At 32.0% G+C, this 20585-nt stretch overlaps 1 protein-coding gene across 1 annotated transcript; it reads left to right on the top strand.

Moving 5' to 3' along the window:
• The first annotated feature begins 3029 nt into the window (after positions 1–3029).
• LOC140059276 (hyalin-like) lies at positions 3030–20564 on the top strand. Its single transcript, XM_072105144.1, has 16 exons — positions 3030–3114; positions 3612–3728; positions 4053–4199; positions 5516–5602; positions 10397–10594; positions 11091–11327; positions 12548–12781; positions 13172–13408; positions 13901–14137; positions 14671–14910; positions 15122–15361; positions 16245–16478; positions 16676–16915; positions 17271–17355; positions 18100–18275; positions 19734–20564. Exons 1-16 carry the CDS (start codon positions 3030–3032, stop codon positions 19784–19786), a joined length of 2847 nt encoding a protein of 948 aa, XP_071961245.1. The 3' UTR covers positions 19787–20564.
• Positions 20565–20585: the final 21 nt, after the last annotated feature.

Raw genomic sequence — 20585 nt, 5'->3', positions numbered from 1 at the left:
ATCTATCAAGACTGTTGTAATTATAATTACCATCTATCAAGATTGTTATCATTATTACCATCTATCAAGATTGTTGTCATTATCACTATCTATCAAGATTGTTATCATTATTATATTACTATCTATCAAGATTTTTGTCATTATAATTGCCATCTATCAAAATTGTTATCATAATTACCATCTATCAAGATTAAACCATATTTTATGCCAATTTAACTCAACACCTAATTCAAATTCCCACTTTGCTTGAGATATTGGAATGGATGCTTTGTTATTAACAATGTGTCTATAAAATATTGAAGATTTGTTTTTCTTATAAAATAAACTTATATCTACATATTTATCATTTACATTTTCAACAATTGATGATGTTACTATTTGTTTCCATTTATTTGGTATAGCATTGATAATTGAGAAATATTCTATGAAACCATTTTCTTTATGAATCAACTTGGGAAACAACTCTTGGTATGTTATTAGTTCATTATTAATAATGATATCATTTATTGTTCGGAATCCCGAATTTAACCATTAACCTTAACTATTAAGATTTTTATCATTATATCCATCTATCAAGATTGTTGTTATAATTATCATCTATCAAGATTGTTATCATTATTACCATCTATCAAGATTGTTATCATTATTACCATCTTTCAAGATTGTTATCATTATTACCATCTATCAAGATTGTTATCATTATTACCATCTGTCAAGACTGTTAACATTATTGCCATCTATCAAGATTGTTATCATTATTATGTCAAGATTGTTTTCATTATTACCATCTATCAAGATTGTTATCATTATTACCATCTATCAAGATTATTATTATAATTACTATCTATCAAGATTGTTGTTATAATTATCATCTATCAAGATTGTTATTATAATTACTATCTATCAAGATTGTTGTTATAATTATCATCTATCAAGATTGTTATCATTATTACCATCTATCAAGATTGTTATCATTATTATGTCAAGATTGTTATCATTATTACCATCCAAGATTGTTATCATTATTTCCATCTATCAAGACTATTATTATAATTACCATCTATCAAGATTGTTATCATTATTACCATCTATCAATATTGTTATTATTACCAACTATTAGGATTGTTGTCATTATTACCATCTATCAAGATTGTTATCATTATTACCATCTATCAAGATTGTTATCATTATTACCATCTATCAAGATTGTTATCATTATTACCATCTATCAAGATTGTTATCATTATTACCATCTATCAAGATTGTTATCATTATTACCATCTATCAAGATTGTTATCATTATTACCGTCTATCAAGATTGTTATCATTATTACCATCTATCAAGATTGTTATCATTATGATGTCAATATTGTTATTATAAGTACCATCATGAAGAAATAAGTTATCCTAACTTATTTCTCCATGGTACCATCTATCAAGATTGCTATCATTATTACCATCTATCAAGATTTTTATTATAAGTACCATCTACCGAGATTGTTATTATAAATATTATCTATTAAGATTGTTATTATTATAATTAACATCTATGAATGTTATCACAATTATCATTTATCATTATTGTTGCAATACCTATCATTAGTATTATATTCACATGATTATTTTTTAACATGACTCTTATCACTGATAATTATCATCTATTGTGGTTCTTATCCTTCATCAATTTTATAATGGTTCTTCATGATTTAATCATTCATCATAATTCAGGTATTCGTATAATTAGATAATTTGTGACTATCTTGATTTACCATCCATGGTAAAAACTTGTATTTACTTGATAACATTTTTCCCCGCTACAGATACCTAATCACAAGTCAATGAGGCCATACCAACAATTTTTTTTTTTAAATAGAGAAACCCCCAAACGTTACTTTATACTAGCGTATGCAGTTGAATTCTGTTTAAATAAACTTGCAGTATCAACAAATGTTTCCAAGGAATTAGATGGTGAATATTTAAAAATTGTTATCATATGCTTTTTTAAACATAGGATTCTCAAATGCAAAAATTATTTTTTTGATAAATTTGGTAAAGTGTATTAGATTAAGCTTTTTTGGAATTTTTGTTTTATTTTATATATTTGTTTGTTTTGAAGTTTTTTTTTAAACTATCTACCTCCACCTTTTTTGTTTTAGTGAAGCACATGCACTTTAGCTTTTTTTCTTATTGTTTTTACTTTTTATGATTGCACCAATTACCATTGAGTAGCCTATGATAAATATAAAGGTGAGAGTTCAAATTGCTTTTATGCTCACAGTAGTTTTACAATAAAACATCATTTTGTTGAAATGTCTTTGTTTTTATAAATTTTTGATTGATTTAAAGATATATTGTCCCCTGAACAAATATTTCTTAACATTTTTGTTGAGTATGCCATTTTAATGTAACATAATAGTTATCCACAAAAATTGGATCGAAACAAAATGTTTTTGCCTGAAAAATCTGTAATTTAAAGCAGAAAATGGTCAAAGTGGCTGCCAGCCAATAGATTTTTGGTTGAATTTAACCATTTATTTGTGAAAACATTATTTTTTTCCGTTGATTTTTCTACGGAAGTGGTTAACTTGATTAAAACTACAAAATAACATATTAAAAGTTTGATTTAATTTATCTTCATGTTTTTGGGGACAATACATCTTAGTAAAGTGAAAGTGTTAATACAATATGTTTTATGTCTATCTGATATATAACTGTACTGCCAACTAATGAATATTTGAACCCGGTCTTTTCATTGTAAGCCTCACTACAATACAGTACATAACTCAGGAACACTTGTATTGTTTACAACTTGGCCAGATAGGTTGTATTTTACAACCATGTTTTTTATATGTAAATACAGACACTAATACGGAAGTTGTTAACATATAAATAGTGCTTGTATACCTATAATATGAAGGTAATACAAAGGCAATAGGAAATGTTGGTGGTTAATTGACAAGGGCGCTACTATTCAGGAAACTGATCACAAATTTATTTTAAAGTTATTGAAAGAAAGAAAACGGCGCATCATGTTTGATGGAATATTTGTATGTTTTATGATCTTGTTCCTGTTGCAATGCTTTATATGTTCATTCCAAATAACAGATAACCCAAGTGAGTATAGCAGTTCCCTTCAATATCACTTTTAAAACCGTATATGACCTAATAGTCCCAAGGGGCCTAGGTATGTAGTTTGGAAAAATTGAGGAAGGATTTTAATAGTGAGATTGCTAACATGTATGGAATTTACCAAATGTTTATATCCTGCTTTAGCCTAAATCAGGGGGTGTTATTATACTTGAGCATGGGATTATACACATACAGATAGTAGACCTAGAAATGAAGGCCTTATGAACCTAAACCGGTATATCAAGTTAACAATTAGATATTGTTTTTGTACCAAGTCTTTACTATTACCATAATCCCTCTTATTCCAAGTTATAGCAGTTACTAGCAAATGTATATGCGTACCATTAATCTTTAATTATTTGTATCGTAAAATAATAGAGTGTCACTACGTTTGTCTTGTACTGTATAATATTTGTGGATATATGGGCAGACAGCATTGCCTGGAATGAGTTATAATGTTTTTTCTCTCATATTATTACTAGATCCATGTTCACTCAATCCTTGTCTAAATCATGGATCATGTTACCTTGTTTATGATGAAAACACATACAACTGTTCCTGCGTACAGGGATTTGGAGGGGACAGATGCCAGTATCAAGGTACAGTATGATCACAATTGTTCAATGATAGAAATTGATGATTTTTTATTTTTTACAATTTTTATTTGTTTATATGAACTTAATTAATATACACTATCAAACTAGTTTGACAAAAAAGGTGTGATTTGCCCAAACATGGTAATGATATGTCATCGTATCCATATATGGGCACATCACATTTTTTGTAGTATAAAGTTAGTTTGGTTTTTGTTCTGCCTATATTTCTTTTACTTCTCTTATTGATTGAGCATCATTGCACAGTTTTCAAACAGAGGGCAGTGAGATTGTTAAATGTAATGTATTGCATTATTAATTTTTATGTAGTCTCTATAAAATCTACATTGTCAACTGGAAAACCTGCTTACCAGAGTACAACTTATTCCTCTGGTGGTACTTCATATGATGCTAGTTTAGCTGTTAATGGTGACATTGATAGAGATTTTAACTCTGGTCAATGTGCCCGTACGGTTGGTAAGTAAAGTACTTATGTTATTAACTATAAATGTAATCTTTTCCTTCCTAAGTCAGGAGTAAGAGATTTGTATTCAAAGAAGTAAGACTTGGATTGCTGGCAATACATGTGGGAGCTGTCCATGTGATGAAGAGGTCACTCAGTATAGAAAGAGTGGTAGAGGATGTTAACAATAGTTTTTGTTACACCATGGTTTCCACTAAATGTGTTCTTTAGACTATATTTTAAACCACCAAATGATGTTTTGATATTGGAAATTGTTAAGAATTTGAATCTTTTGTCAACACTATTTTCACTTATTTATATTAAATATTAATATATACAGTATAATATTAATATATTAGCCCGTCGGGCTGGTAAAATGATTGGTCTGGAACTGCCTTCCTTTACCGATGTGCACCTAGAAACCTCCAGAAAGATTTCGAACGCATTGAGTCGGATGCCTCTCATGGGATCCTCTCCACAAAGTGATCATAGACCAACTTAATCCAAGTGGTAGATTGAGGCTCCTCAGTGTGAAAACAAATCGATTTGCTAAATCCTTTATTCCCTCCGGTATCATCCAGTACAACAGGAAGTCAAGAAGATAATTTTATATCGTAATTTTTTAGATGTTTTTATATGAATGGTTTTATGCTATATTTGTTTTTATAGTGTTTTCTTTGTTATTATGACGATTGATTTTGAGGATCAATAAAAGTTATCTTATCTTATCTTATCTTAAATTATATTTAAATCCAAATGCAAATTACTGAAAAAATGACAATGCTGTGGGTATCAGTGGCTGAATCTGATTAAGTTTGCTTTTTACAATTATTGCCATTTTGTTTACTTTGTAATTTTTGTTGTGCAAAAGTTGAATAAATCAAATCAAATATTGTTTTACTAAATCTATGAAGCTTCAACTTTAAAGTTTAACATAAGATTATTTTTTTACCTATTGATATTAAAGGAAATAGGCAGAAATATGGGTGTTTTTTTTCTTCCAAAAACTGGAATTGAAAAAAAATGTAATACTTTTAAGATATATTGTCCCTTGGTTTGCCATTTTAAAGTCACATTATAGTTATTCACTTTGACAAAAATTTGGATAAAACAAAAGTTATTTACCTGAAAAAAACTTAGATAGATAGATTGACTGCCAGCCTGATGGGTTTTTGGTTGAATTGAAAAAAAAAAGTCTTTTATAAGTGAAACTTTTTTTCTAGGGAAGTGATTAACTTTATTAAAACTGCAAAATCGCTTAAGTCTGATTTTAATCATAATTTTTCCTGCTTTTGGAGGACAATACATCTTTAATATTCTTAAGTTTCAGGAAACCAGAACCCTTACTGGTATGTTGACTTAGGTATGGTGTACAGCATTAGCGATATTCAAGTTTATACACCATATGGATACGAAGGTATGGTACATTATTCACAATTCTAGGACACACCTTCTAAACAATTTGAAGTGAAAGTTTGAAATGCAAGCCATAATATATAACTTCATTTTTGACAGACTATATATTTATATGCTGCAGAATGATTTAGATTGCTAGGTATTTTCTATTAGAAATTTTTTTTTTCCAAACCAAAAATTAGTATATAAATATATAAACTAACCTTGACAGTTTCGCTGTCCTGATCGGACAGCTTCTTCAGAAGTAATGACGATCTATCACTAAACAGATTGACCTCTAGAGGGCCAATTCTGTATTATGACAGGGTCATACATTGTCAAGGTTAGTTTATATACTAATTTTTGGTTTGGAAAAAATAACATTTCTAATAACTTATTACTACAAACCAGATGAAAATTTTCAATCAAATTATGTATTTTCTATACGTTACATTCTCATCTCTCCTGGACTAAACCTGAAACCTAATCTAAACCTATCCCAACACAAATTCAGAAAATATCCATGTCTGTGAAGTTGGTTACTAGTTCCTAGTTCCTTATTCAAATTCAATTAAAGGGACAGTCACAAATATTTTTTTAAAAACAGATTTTAATACGTAATAACTGTCTAATTGAGTTGTTATTGCACCAACATGTTAGCCTTGACCTCCTCTACTTCTTCCGGTCAAAGTTTAATAACATTTTATGCATTTACGCCCTCTACGGCGAATAAGTAACTGGCTTTTACGAACGTTATAACACTTGACCTACTTAATTTTTTCAAAATATTTTGGTATGGATTGATCACCCTTGACCTACTCTATCATTTGCCACCCCAGTTCCGCGAACTTTTTTGCATCTACGCCCTCTACGGCGAATAAGTAACTGGCTTTTACGAATGTTATAACACTTGACCTACTTAATTGTTTCAAAATGTTTTGGTATGGATCGATCACCCTTGACCTACTTTACCATTTTCCACCCCAGTTCCACAAACTTTTTTGCATCTACGCCCTCTACGGCGAATAAGTAACTGGCTTTACGAACGTTATAACACTTGACCTGCTTAATTTTTTCAAAATATTTTGGTATGAATCGGTCACCCTTGACCTACTCTACCATTTGCCACTTCAGTTCCGCGAACTTTTTTGCGTCTACGCCCTCTACGGCGAATAAGTAACTGGCTTTACGAACGTTATAACACTTGACCTACTTAATTTTTTCAAAATATTTTGGTATGGATCGATCACCCTTGACCTACTTTACCATTTGCCACCCCAGTTTCGGGAACTTTTTTGCATCTTCGCCCTCTACGGCGAATAAGTAACTGGCTTTTACGAACGTTATAACACTTGACCTACTTAATTTTTTTCAAAATATTTTGGTATGAATCGATCACCCTTCACCTACTCTATCATTTGCCACCCCAGTTCCGCGAACTTTTTTGCATCTACGCCCTCTACGGCGAATAAGTAACTGGCTTTTACGAACGTTATAACACTTGACCTACTTAATTTTTTCAAAATGTTTTGGTATGGATCGATCACCCTTGACCTACTTTACTATTTGCCACCCCAGTTCCGCGAACTTTTTTGCATCTACGCCCTCCACGGCGAATAAGTAACTGGCTTTTCGAACGTTATAACACTTGACCTACTTAATTTTTTCAAAATATTTTGGTATGAATCGATCACCCTTGACCTACTTTACAATTTGCCATCCCAGTTCCGCGAACCTTTTTGCGTCTACGCCCTCTACGGCGAATAAGTAATTGGCTTTACGAACGTTATAACACTTGATCTACTTAATTTTTTCAAAATATTTTGGTATGAATCGATCACTCTTGACCTACTCTACCATTTGCCACCCCAGTTCCACGAACTTTTTTGCGTCTACGCCCTCTACGGCGAATAAGTAACTGGCTTTTACGAACGTTATAACACTTGACCTACTTAATTTTTCCAAAATATTTTGGTATGAATCGATCACCCTTGACCTACACTACCATTTGTCACCCCAGTTCCGCGATTTTCTTTGCATCTACGCCCTCTACGGCGAATAAGTAACTAGCTTTTACGAACGTTTTACACTTTACCAACTTAATTTTTTCAAAATAGTTTTTGCATACGGCGAATAAGTAATTTGTTATGGGTAGATGACCCTTGACTACTTTACCATTTGCCAAACTAGTTCCGCGAACTTGTACCTATGTCCTTTTATGGCGAATTAATTTTGGTTTTGTTTTGACTTGTTACAACATGCAATTTTAAAAGATAATTTCTGAAGCAAACACAAATACAACAGTTTGGTTATGAACGGTAACCACAAGTTATTATTCCGTTTTATTCATTACAACTTTTCAACACAAGTACAACATGACTACCTGAAATTAAAACAGCATTTAAAGTAGGCTCTATCGTAGTAAATAAACTAGAACTAATAAATAACTTCTTACGTCAACATGTGACGACATACTGCATAGTTATTCAATACCGCCCCACTTCATTAAATGTTATGCCGGGCTTTTTTTTCTCGTTAATTACAACAGTTGCAATCGATCAAATGTAATATCTTTTTAAACGTGCTTACTTACCCATTCTATAAAAGCACACATACAAACCAAGTCTGAACTGACGTTTTTTATAAATGTCATTACAGCAACTGCTACTTAAAAACAGTTTACACTTGGCGTTCATACCTCTAGACCACCGAGCTCGGTGGTCTAGACGCCAGGCTAGTGATCTGGAGGTTGTGGGTTCGAGTCCCACCCGAGAACTACTTGCGATTTTTTTCGCAAGTATTCTCAAATGTACTTAGTATAAAGTACAAATTACGTCAGAGTAGGGTAAAACATCTAATTAATCCTTTATTAAATTAAAGAGCGCACATTCTTCCCTGGATGATGAAAGTTGTTTTAAAAACAATACAATAATTGTAATGTAACGAATGTAATGTTGAATTGTAAGTAGCTGAAATAATTTGTTATTTAACAATTTAAATATGCCTATTATTACTCTTTCATAACTTATATAACATTATACAATAATTTCTTTCAAAACTGTCAAAAGCAATTTTTTTCCCATTGCATTTTGTTTCTCATGTTATGATGTAGGAAGATAATTGTATTTAAATGTTGCATCACATTAAGTTGTTTAAATGGTGTTCTTACGCATATGGTTTACGGCATAAATGTCTTTCATTATAAAATCTATAAATTACTAAATATTTTACCACTGTAGACCTAGAATGTTTAAAAAAATCACCCACATACAATGACATCATCTTACAGTACCCATCTATAAGCGAACAAAAAAAACAAAGCTGAACTAATGTTTTTTTAAAATGTCATTACAGCAACTGTTACTTAAAAACAGTTTACACTACCTTATAACAGCAAAATTAACATATTCATTAATACTGTTACCGTTAATATTAACAATTAAAAAGCGCACACTATTCATTGAGTGATAATAGTTACGATAGGTCAAGGGTGATCGATTCATACCAAAATATTTTGGAAAAATTAAGTAGGTCAAGTGTTATAACGTTCGTAAAAGCCAGTTACTTATTCGCTGTAGAGGGCGTAGACGCAAAAAAGTTCGTGGAACTGGGGTGGCAAATGGTAGAGTAGGTCAAGGGTGACCGATTCATACCAAAATATTTTGAAAAAATTAAGTAGGTCAAGTGTTATAACGTTCGTAAAAGCCAGTTACTTATTCGCTGTAGAGGGCGTAGACGCAAAAAAGTTCGTGGAACTGGGGTGGCAAATGGTAGAGTAGGTCAAGAGTGATCGATTCATACCAAAATATTTTGAAAAAATTAAGTAGATCAAGTGTTATAACGTTCGTAAAGCCAGTTACTTATTCGCCGTAGAGGGCGTAGACGCAAAAAGGTTCGCGGAACTGGGATGGCAAATGGTAAAGTAGGTCAAGGGTCATCGATTCATACCAAAATATTTTGAAAAAATTAAGTAGGTCAAGTGTTATAACGTTCGTAAAGCCAGTTACTTATTCGCCGTAGAGGGCGTAGATGCAAAAAAGTTCGCGGAACTGGGGTGGCAAATGGTAGAGTAGGTCAAGGGTGATCGAGTCATACCAAAATATTTTGGAAAAATTAAGTAGGTCAAGTGTTATAACGTTCGTGAAAGCCAGTTACTTATTCGCCGTAGAGGGCGTAGACGCAAAAAAGTTCCCGGAACTGGGGTGGCAAATGGTAGGGTAGGTCAAGGGTGATCGATTCATACCAAAATATTTTGAAAAAATTAAGTAGGTCAAGTGTTATAACGTTCGTAAAAAGCCAGTTACTTATTCGCCGTTGAGGGCGTAGACGCAAAAAAGTTCGCGGAACTGGGGTAGAAAACGATAGAGTAAGTCAAGGGTGATCGATCCATACCAAAATATTTTGAAAAAATTAAGTAGGTCAAGTGTTATAACGTTCGTAAAAGCTAGTTACTTATTCGCCGTAGAGGGCGTAAATGCATAAAATGTTATTGAGCTTTGACCGGAAGAAGTAGAGGAGGTCAAGACTAACATGTCGATGCAATAACAACTCAATTAGACAGTTATTACGTATTGAAATCTGTTTTTAAAAATATTTGTGACTGTCCCTTTAATTTAATTTGAATAAGGAACTAGGAACTAGGAACTAGTAACCAACTTCACAGACATAAAATATCCTTAGTATAGGTAAACATATTTTGGCTTTGTATGTTACAAATTGCACTAAACATATTCAGAAAAGTTGATAAAAGTACAATGTAAATGGGATTTTACTGTAATTAGTGGTTGAGATAATTTTCATTATCTTTTTATTTTAGTACGTAATTATGGAATAGAGGTGTATGTTGTTGATAGTGAAGATTCACCTTTAAATGCCAGTAACAGATGTGGATTCCTTGATTCTAAATATACTTACTATTGGATAGATTTTATTCAACCTAGTAATGGACGATTTATTTTTCTTTTTCAAAGGAGAAGTAATGAGATCACTGTTTGTTATGTAAACGTCAATGGAAGTAAGTTGATTTTTTAAAAGAGGGTTTTTCTATTCGGTGGTCAGCAATGCTCAGCCACAAAAGGTACTACCATCATTGTTAATGTACTGAGTAAATAATAAAGTCATTTGTATAAAAACAATAATGTTGCGCCATAAAACTCTGTCTACACTATCAAACCAGTTTGACAAAAATATATGTGTCCAAATACGGTGGTGATATTCCCAATGGTAGCGATATTTCCAAATATGGGATATGGCATCATCATGTCCATATGGGCACATTTTTTTGTCACATAAAGTGTGATAGCGTAGACAGAGCTTAAGAGTTAGTAAGTCACAGTTCAGTGATCACTGATCAAACATATTGCTTACAGCTAAATTGTTTTATTGGGTTCAAGATTCTGTGCCACCAGTGAACTTGTATCTATATAAAAAGACAGTAATCCTTACATAAGCAAATGATTATTATCTTTTTATATAGATGTAACTTAACATATTGATTTGTTTTTTTCTAGTTGCTTTAATACCAATTGTGACTTGTCCTAGTGACATTGTAATGGTAGGTACACCCTCTAATGTAACCTGGGATCCACCCACAGTAATTGATGACACTGACCTTGGGCTGATTGCTAACTGTACTCCATCTTCCGGTTCTTCATTTCCTTCTGGTCCTACTACTGTAACATGTACTGCAACTGATAGTGATGCTAATACTGGTGCATGTAGTTTTTCTGTAGAATTTATTGCTGAAGGTATGTTTAGTTTTATCAAGATATAATACAATAATGAAATAATTTTAATATTAAAACACTACTCAATATTTGTTTTATAGATCATGTAGTTAAAAGCCTGTAATTTCTCTTCAAAGATTGACTTTAAAGAATAAAATATGCTTGTTTTATAAAAACTATTATTAAAATTAAAATTGTATTCAATTCTGATGCTTATATCTTTAACCAATGTCCAAGGCTATGCGAGATTCGTTTTCAAAATTCATCCCTAATCCCCTGTAGCGCACACATTTTTTACAAAAAGCTGCTGTGTAATATAATAATTTAATAGAACCATTAAATAGAACTTTTACTGTGTGATAGAACTATTATTGAATGGCATGTGTTAACAAATTATCTAATCAAATGACAAGGGTACAGAGTTATGTTCCATTCCTGTGTTTCTGTAAATAGTGTATTTGAATTGTGGCTGATTTTGAAAAAAATAACTACATAATTCATATCCATATAACATATATATATATGTCAAAATATATTTCAAAGTAAATTATTAAAACATATTACAAAGCATAAATCCATACAAGGTTTTTAATTCAACATATAAACCAAAGTATACATAGTTACAATGTTCCAATAGTCCACAATTGGTCGGCAGCTTCCCCAATTCATAATTCCAAACAACGTTCTCTAATAACTTCTTTATTATTACGTTTAGTGTCCACCACAATGTCCACTCAATTACATCCTGGTCTATTTCCACAATCGCAATGAGTTCTTTGCCGTTTACCACAATTGCAACAAGTTCTTTGCCGTCCACAATTGCAATGAGTTCTTTGCCATCCACAAATACAATGAGTTCTTTGCCGTTTACCACAATTACAATGAGTTCTTTGCCGTCTTCCACAATTACAATGAATTCCTGGCTGTTTACCACAATTACAATGAATTCTTGGCTGTTTACCACAATCGCAATGATTTCTTTGCCTTCTCTCCTGGTATGTATATTAATAAGTTTGCCTTCGCCTAAGCCTCATACGTTTCCTCCTTCAAGAACTGACATTTGGCTGCCACTTGCTAGTTTCATGCTTTGCTCCATACTGTCTCCTTGTCCTTTCTATACCACAATTCAATGATTTGCATAATAATGTCGTTCACTAATTTGCATCATAATACAGTTCGTCACTTGTATGCATAAAATACATCACAGTCACAACTTCACGTGACAATATACTTTTTTCAAGATAATGAAAAACCAATTGTTGTATGCCAAGATAAGATGGTATTAGCAAAGTCTTCAAGTGGTACATATATACTAGAGCATGACCTCTCTGTCACTGACAATATTGATTCTGATCTGTCAGCTACGTGTACACCTTCTATGCAATACTTTCCTATTGGTTCAACAAAAGTTATATGTAATGCGACTGATAGAGCTGGCAATACAGGAAACTGTACATTTACAGTGAATGTAACTTGTAAGTATTGATGCTTTAACACGTTTAAACATTTTGTTTTATACTTTTTAAAAAATATCTACACATCCAAAAGCAACCCTGACACTAGGTCAGGATTGAACCCAGAACCATGGGATTGGAAGGCAAGTACGCTAATCACCAAGCTACAGCTACACTACTTCCATTCATTAACTTAACTGATATCTACTGGCAGGAACCTAAACACATCTTGAGTAACTCCCTGAATGAAACTAATAGTAGTGTAGAGGATAGGTCCTGTGTTTTAGAGGTTTATTGATAATATATCTTAGTGGCATAACCTTTCCCAACACCACATCTGACCAAAACTTCTCTCTAACATATAATATAGGCGATATGCATTAGTATATGAATGTATTTTTGTGCTTGTAGGGATTGGTGACCCTATTGTAACCTGCCCAAGGGACATCAAAAAGTATTCAGATACAGACCAAACTATAGTGACCTGGAATGACACCATTGTACAAGATTATGGAGAGGCTGATCTTGTAGCTACTTGTACTCCACCTTCTGGTTCACATTTTAGTCTTGGTTCAACTGAAGTTGCTTGTTATACTATAAATACTGCTGGTAAAACAGCATTGTGTACTTTTAAAGTTACTGTGAATCGTAAGTACATTTTGTTTTTCATTAATTTTCTATAAAGCCAGTTCTAGAAATACCGGGATGTGTCCGGCGGGGGATAATTTCACCATGTAGTTTAAGTTCTATTCATTTGTTGTTAGCCGAAACCATTCAAATTCAATTCACTGTAAATGTTTTTTATATATTTACCAATGACAATCAAAATTTACTTACTTACTTCTTATATTACGAATTTATGCCGATTACAGCATGTAAAAAAAGTACCATAGACCACTGCCGTTTTCACAGGCCCTGTTTATGCTGGATAGCGCTGAATAAACTGTTTATATTTTTAAATAGATTAAAATATATAACTTTTGCTAAAAAAAACCATTAAAAACGACCACCCATATTACTCGACTTGATGCGTAGCATTGTGTTGTCCTGATATTGACTATCTATAATTTAAGAACTTTTTATGAAATTAGTTAACATAATATATAACCATTGTAATTGTAATATCACATTGATTCTTAGACAATGAGAATCCTAATCTTGTATGTCCTGAAGACCAAGTTAGAGTTACAAACTCGAACCAAGTTACAGTGACTTGGAATGACCCCACAGTCAGTGACAATGTTGATACTGGTCTGTCAGCTACTTGTACTCCACTATCTGGTTCATCATTTAATGCTGGTTCAACTGATGTCACCTGTTCTGCTATGGATACTGCTCGTTATAAAGGAAGCTGTGTTTTAAAAGTTATTGTTATCAGTAAGTTTATGTCACTTTTTGATTTTCATCTATTTACATTAATTTGCTTTATAAATCTTCCAGTCAGCTTGTCTGTATTCATTTGTCAAAATTAGGTTGGCCTAATGGGTTTTCATTTAATTCCTGTAGATTAATCTGTCAAAAACTAATCTATTTTAGTTTTGGCAAATATAGCCTGTTGTGTGCCTAGCTTACCTGGACAAATCAATAATATAGACTATTCTCCTCAAAGAGTGAGATATGACTATAAAAAAAAGTCAATTCATTGAACACCCCTCTCAGTAGATGGAACAGTCTGTGATCTGTAAAATTAAAAAGCTAATTGCAATCTTGACTAAATTATAATTTATATTTCAGCAGAATAAAATAAACATTGTTTTATTGGGAACACTATGGTTTAACCCACTAGCAAAGTTTATTAAACAAAATGTGCAATTTGTATATGGCAGGCTTTTAAGGCGCTTATTGAATAACTATTTTTTTAAAGCACGTACTACACTATTTTATTTGTATTGTTAAACCATCTTTTGTAGACATTGAAGCTCCCATTGTGACCTGCCCAGAAAACATTGAAAAAGATTCAAACACAGTCAAAGATACAGTAACATGGGATGACCCCTCAGTCACTGACAATGTTGATACTGGTCTGTCAGCTACCTGTACTCCACCTTCTGGTTCATCATTTTATATTGGTTCAACTGATGTTACTTGTTCTGCTATGGATACCACTGGAAATACAGGAAGCTGTGTTTTTACAGTTACTATTAATAATGGTAAATATATTATCTTGTCTTGTTTAAAATATGTGATTAGTAGTAACAACTTTTAACTAGATTTGAATTTGCGACCAGGATATTTATTCTAAAAAATTGTATAACTAATGTCTAACAAAGACAAAAGTCAAAGTAGTCATGCAATATCGTGTTGTGTTTCTGTAATTTGTTGATTTAATTTGTATTTGTAAATCTGAATTATTTCTTGTAGATATTGAAGCTCCTATTGTGACCTGCCCAAAAAACATTAAAGAAAATTCAGTCACAGACCAACATACAGTGACCTGGGATGACCCCTCAGTCACTGACAATGTTGATACTGGTCTGTCAGCTACTTGTACTCCACCTTCTGGTTCATCATTTAATATTGGTTCAACTGCTGTTATTTGTTCTGCTATGGATACCGCTGGTAATACAGAAAGCTGTATATTTTCAGTCGTTATTAATAATGGTAATATATTTTTTTCAATTAAAGCATCTGTCTAGAAATCAAAGAAATACAAACATTGCAAAGATGTTTCGGGTAGCATGACTCTTTTGAAATTAAGCAATGTATTTTTCTTAGGCTGCCCCTGTCCAGAATTTTACATCTCTTTGTCGTATTGTATGTTATTGGTTATAATTAACTTGTGATTGTTAGGATTGTTTTTTCGCTATTCTTCATTCTTTTCACAATTTTTGTTGGCAGTGTATCTCTAATTTTAGTAAACAGAACATTGTCAGAAGATTTACTTCTAAGTATAGATGTGCAATTTTAGATTATATTTTATAAAATTATATGATTTATTATAATTTAAAAACTGAAACTTAATAAATTCATATCAAGGGTCAACTTTCTATAAAGTAAAAACGGCGTTTTGCACACAAAATAATGCGAGTATGTAAAATAAAAATTTAAACCATTAAAAATGCGAAAAATCATTTAAACTTTCTGCACATTTCATGCCATTTTGAAAATTTCAAAATTCACATTTTTCACTTGCTCCCCTTGAAGAGCTAGACATAACTCGAAAAGTATAAAATTCACTTTCATAAAGGGTACAGTCCGTAATTAAAAAATACTTCAACATGAATGGTTGAAACTAATTTGAACAAATTTAAATGGGTTTGCATTTGCATATAATATGTCCCAAGCTGCAATTTTGGCCAAATGGTATAGATTTTATTTTATATATGTTGTAATTTTTAGTATTGTTTCCCGTGAAGTAAGAATTAACAATCCTGTCAATATTTGTTTATTAAAAGTAAATTTACATTTCAGAAAGTTTCAAAATATAGAACTAGTGTTTCTAATTTATTTTTTATAATAGTATATAATATAATATTTCTTATAGATCTTGATGCACCCATTGTGACTTGCCCAGGAAACATTAAAAAAAATGTCACTAACCAAACCATAATAACATGGAATAGTCCCTTAGTTACTGACAATGTTGATACTGATCTGAATGCAACTTGTAATCCACCTTCTGGTTCATCATGGAAAGTTGGTTCAACTGATGTCACTTGTTTTTCTAAGGATACTGCTGGTTATATAGGAATCTGTGTATTTAAAGTTACTGTTGATGGTAATATCATTTATAATTGATTGCTATACTTACATTTTCCACACATTTTTTTTATAATGATTGTTATTTTGAAGTTTCACTTTGTTTTGTTAAATAAAATAATGTTTCTAAAACTAATATTAAATGTTTTTACATATTTCTATATTTGTTTACTGTATTTAAAAAACAATTTCTTGAAACTACTGTTTTTCTTGTAGACTTTTATGCCCCCATTGTGATCTGCCCAGAAAATATTGAAGAATATTCTGACACTGATCGGAATCAAGTAACATGGAATAAACCTTCTGTCACTGACAATGTTGATACGTGTCTGTCAGCTAATTGTACTCCAATTTCTGGTTCATCATTTAATATTGGTTCAACTGATGTCACCTGTTCTGTTATGGACACTGTTGGTAATACAGGAAGCTGTACATTTACTGTACAGATTGTTGATAGTAAGTCAGTTTTGTTTAAAAACCTTTTGATAAACTAAAAGTGAAATATATAATAATAATAATAATAATAATAATAATAATTAGACAATTTTGAAGTTGTTTGTATCATTCATACTGATGTAACAGTAAATGATATTATGGTGGAAGTTAATGAAGTGGTGTGTAGATCTTATTAAACCTAGCTGGCCTAGGGACCAGTGTCCAAGGTCAAAAGCCCTGTTGGGGTTGAAGAAAGCACAGATGAAATACCATTTTAAATTCTCTACCAATCATAGAATATCTACTGTAGATATTTAAAAAAATTAATCAATTTTGATTTACTGTGGATATTTTCCTTTTTTATTTACATTTGAAGGCAGTCCATCTGTACCTGTTTATCTGATAGCACTTTTAGTAACTTTTGCTACCATTATAATGGTGATGTCTGCAGCTTTGTTCAGGTTTGGTTTTGTACTTCATACATATCCACTTATTTCCTTAAAATACTTACTATCACTCAGGCCTTTACTGGTTACCATCCATACTGAGTAAACTGTCTATGATACTAAATAACAATTATACTAGTGGTATCTTTGTAATCTTTCTATAAATAAATGATAGTGGGGTACACGTACACATTCAAACATAGTCTAGGTTCTAAATGGCGATTCTGCTTATTATTGGTAAATTGAGGAAGATGTCGGCCCATATTTGTATACTTGAGCTGGAATCAAGTTACAGACAAAAAATCGAAATGCCTGCTGGTGGTTCACATAAAAGAATACTAACAACTTAAAATAGACAATAGACTTTAGATAACACTTTTTCAAATAAAACTTGGGTCAGAATTTGGTAATGCTTTGTTTTTCAAAAGCCTTGGGTTTTGTGTATACTACAGTATATGGTTACGTTAGACTAGATTAAACATTAATTCATTATCTGTTATCCTATATCTATATTATCTGTTTTTTAAACTTCAAAAATTAATGTTGGAAAAACCAATTTTATAATGTGTAGATTGAAATCAACATTTTCCAATACTATATAGTAGCACTACTATTTTAATAAGAAAATTAGATTACAAAAACTGCTCCTCATTTCCATAACCTCAAGATATCACAAAGTTCTACTGATATTAATATTATCGTTCTTTTGTGCCATCAACATTTTTCAGAGTACCTTAAAATAAAAATTTCTTTTGGTAGGATTTATCATTCTCAAAAGAACCAAACATTGGATATTTCAACAAAGATGAACATAGGTAATTATGAAGATATTAACATACCAACAGGACGTGATAATGCAGGATTTGAAAGCTACATGACATCTACTGGCATTACTGATGATGCTACAGTGCTGCAAGACTTACAACATAATACTGGTATGAACCATATTTATTAAAAACTTAAATGTTAACCATCAGTACTACATACTAGCCGCATTATAGCGTATAGCTATATACTAAGCATCATGCAATGTAGCTGCTATCAACCCTCCAAAACAAACAGCACAACAAGATTTCAGTTAAGCTACAATGGCTAGCTAAGCTTACACAAACTAAAATCACTTACATAGCAGCATAGCTGTGTTATCAGGAGCAGATTTAGGCGGGGGCTATTAACAAGCCTAAAAATTGTGGCTCAAATACTAAGTGTTACATGGCAAAATTCAGATGTAGCAATTCTGCCCTACCTGACAACATTGTTGAAAGCAGTAATAAACCAGTCAGTGCATTTTAGGGATAGCTAAACACTAGGCCTATTCATGATAGTACAGTGAAAGCTTAAACAACTATAATGTTTCCACCTGTACCAATTTAAACAAGGCCAACAGCCATTAATTCGCGTGCTACAATGCATAGTGATACCGGACCGACAGACAGACCGACAGACAGACAGACAGAGAGACCGACCGACCGACATAGTGAACTATACTGACCGAAATTACTGAACATGTTTAAAAATGTTGAAATGTTTAAAAACATTTATTTTTTTTAAATTTACACGTGCGTAGCCTGTCACTTTCGACGTGCTCGTATAACGTAATTTCGAGTTGAAAAGTAACTCAAGAAAACAGAAATCCGGCAAAAAGAGTGCGCAATAACATTTAACGCGCAGTGCGCGCGCAAAAATATGCGCACTCATGGCAATTTTGTAAACGCTTAAAATTGCCTGAAATGTACTCTTATTTCATCGAAAATAAATTTTGAAAATGTTAAGCGCGCGTACGCATGCGTTACATGCACTACGCACATAATTGTATTGCCATATGATGATTTATGCCCTGAAATTTATGAGTACCAAATTTTATTTAATTGTGATTCATGGTTGTGAAGATATGATTACAAACGTGATTTCGTTAAATCGTGCGTAGACCGCGTAATTTTTTAATGCGCACCGTGAAAACATAACCACATTGATTCCTGGCCATACGGAATATACTGTGAAAAATTGACCTAGCTAGATTAAACTGATATCAAGATAAAGTGAGAAAGCGATAAAACGCATAGTGATACCGGACCGACAGACAGACAGACAGACCGACAGACAGACCGACAGACAGACCGACAGACAGACAGACAGACCGACCGACCGACATAGTGAACTATTTTTAGTCGCTTCCACGCGACTAAAAATGTCAAAAAATCTGTTAAAGATCAATATACATAAATTTCACAAACACTGTAATTCCATATATTTAAACAATTAAACGAGACTTACCTGTAAGTTGAAGTTTGTGATTCTACACTGTCCTCTGCTTGATAGTGGGAATTACATGGGATGTGATCGCGCATGCGTAAACCAGACTATATTATGTTGATGTGCATTTTGTCTTTAAGGTGGGCATTTGCAGGAAACACCTGGACACACAATTTACGAAGTCATACAGTAGTGTGATGCGTATTTGGTAGTGAATTGATTGTTGATCTTCTCCGTCCATCATGCAGTAGTCTGGTCTGAGTTTTCTTATAGCAGAATGAAACTAAACTAAAGATATCAAAATAAGTCTATGGTTATATAATGATTCTAAATTAACAATTCGGGGGGTTTTTAAAAACAGTAACCAAATATTCTGGATTCTGTGAATACAATGGGCTGATTTGGAGATATCGAGTTAATATCCTACTAGATTTTGATACATTATACATTTTACAATATTTCTTCATGTTAAAACAATAGTTAATACAGTAGAACCACTGGGGACACCTACAGGACCCAAAAAGATTGGGTTTGGAAAAAACTTACCAAAATGAACAATGAACTGGACTCAAGAAAACTTACCAGCCAACATTATTATGATATCCATTTTTGTATAGATATAAATGAATATAATTATCTAGTCTTTTTTGTTTGATTTTGTGATGGACAAAAAATATTGTCCCCTTGATATGGGTTGAATCAACCATTAAGTACTGTACTCAGTTTATGATATATAAAAATAAGTCAAGATTATAGCAGGTGCAGTGTATAAGCCAATGAATGGTAACCCAGCTAAATATAATGTAATTTCAATACTCTATCTGTGCAAAAACATAAAAACAATATATACAGTATATTTTTATGATTATGATTGCATTTTTATTCGGGCTACATAGCAATTTAGTTATTCAAATGTAAGCTATTTGTAGGAATAATTTAGAATTTATAATGTTCTTCTTTTTTAAAATAAAACAGCAATTTAGTTTTAAATG

This window comes from Antedon mediterranea, chromosome 9, assembly GCF_964355755.1.
Source record: "Antedon mediterranea chromosome 9, ecAntMedi1.1, whole genome shotgun sequence".
NCBI classification, from domain to species: domain Eukaryota; kingdom Metazoa; phylum Echinodermata; class Crinoidea; order Comatulida; family Antedonidae; genus Antedon; species Antedon mediterranea.
The sequence above is the reverse complement of the archived record's forward strand: the minus strand, read 5'-3'. Positions and strand labels throughout refer to the sequence as shown.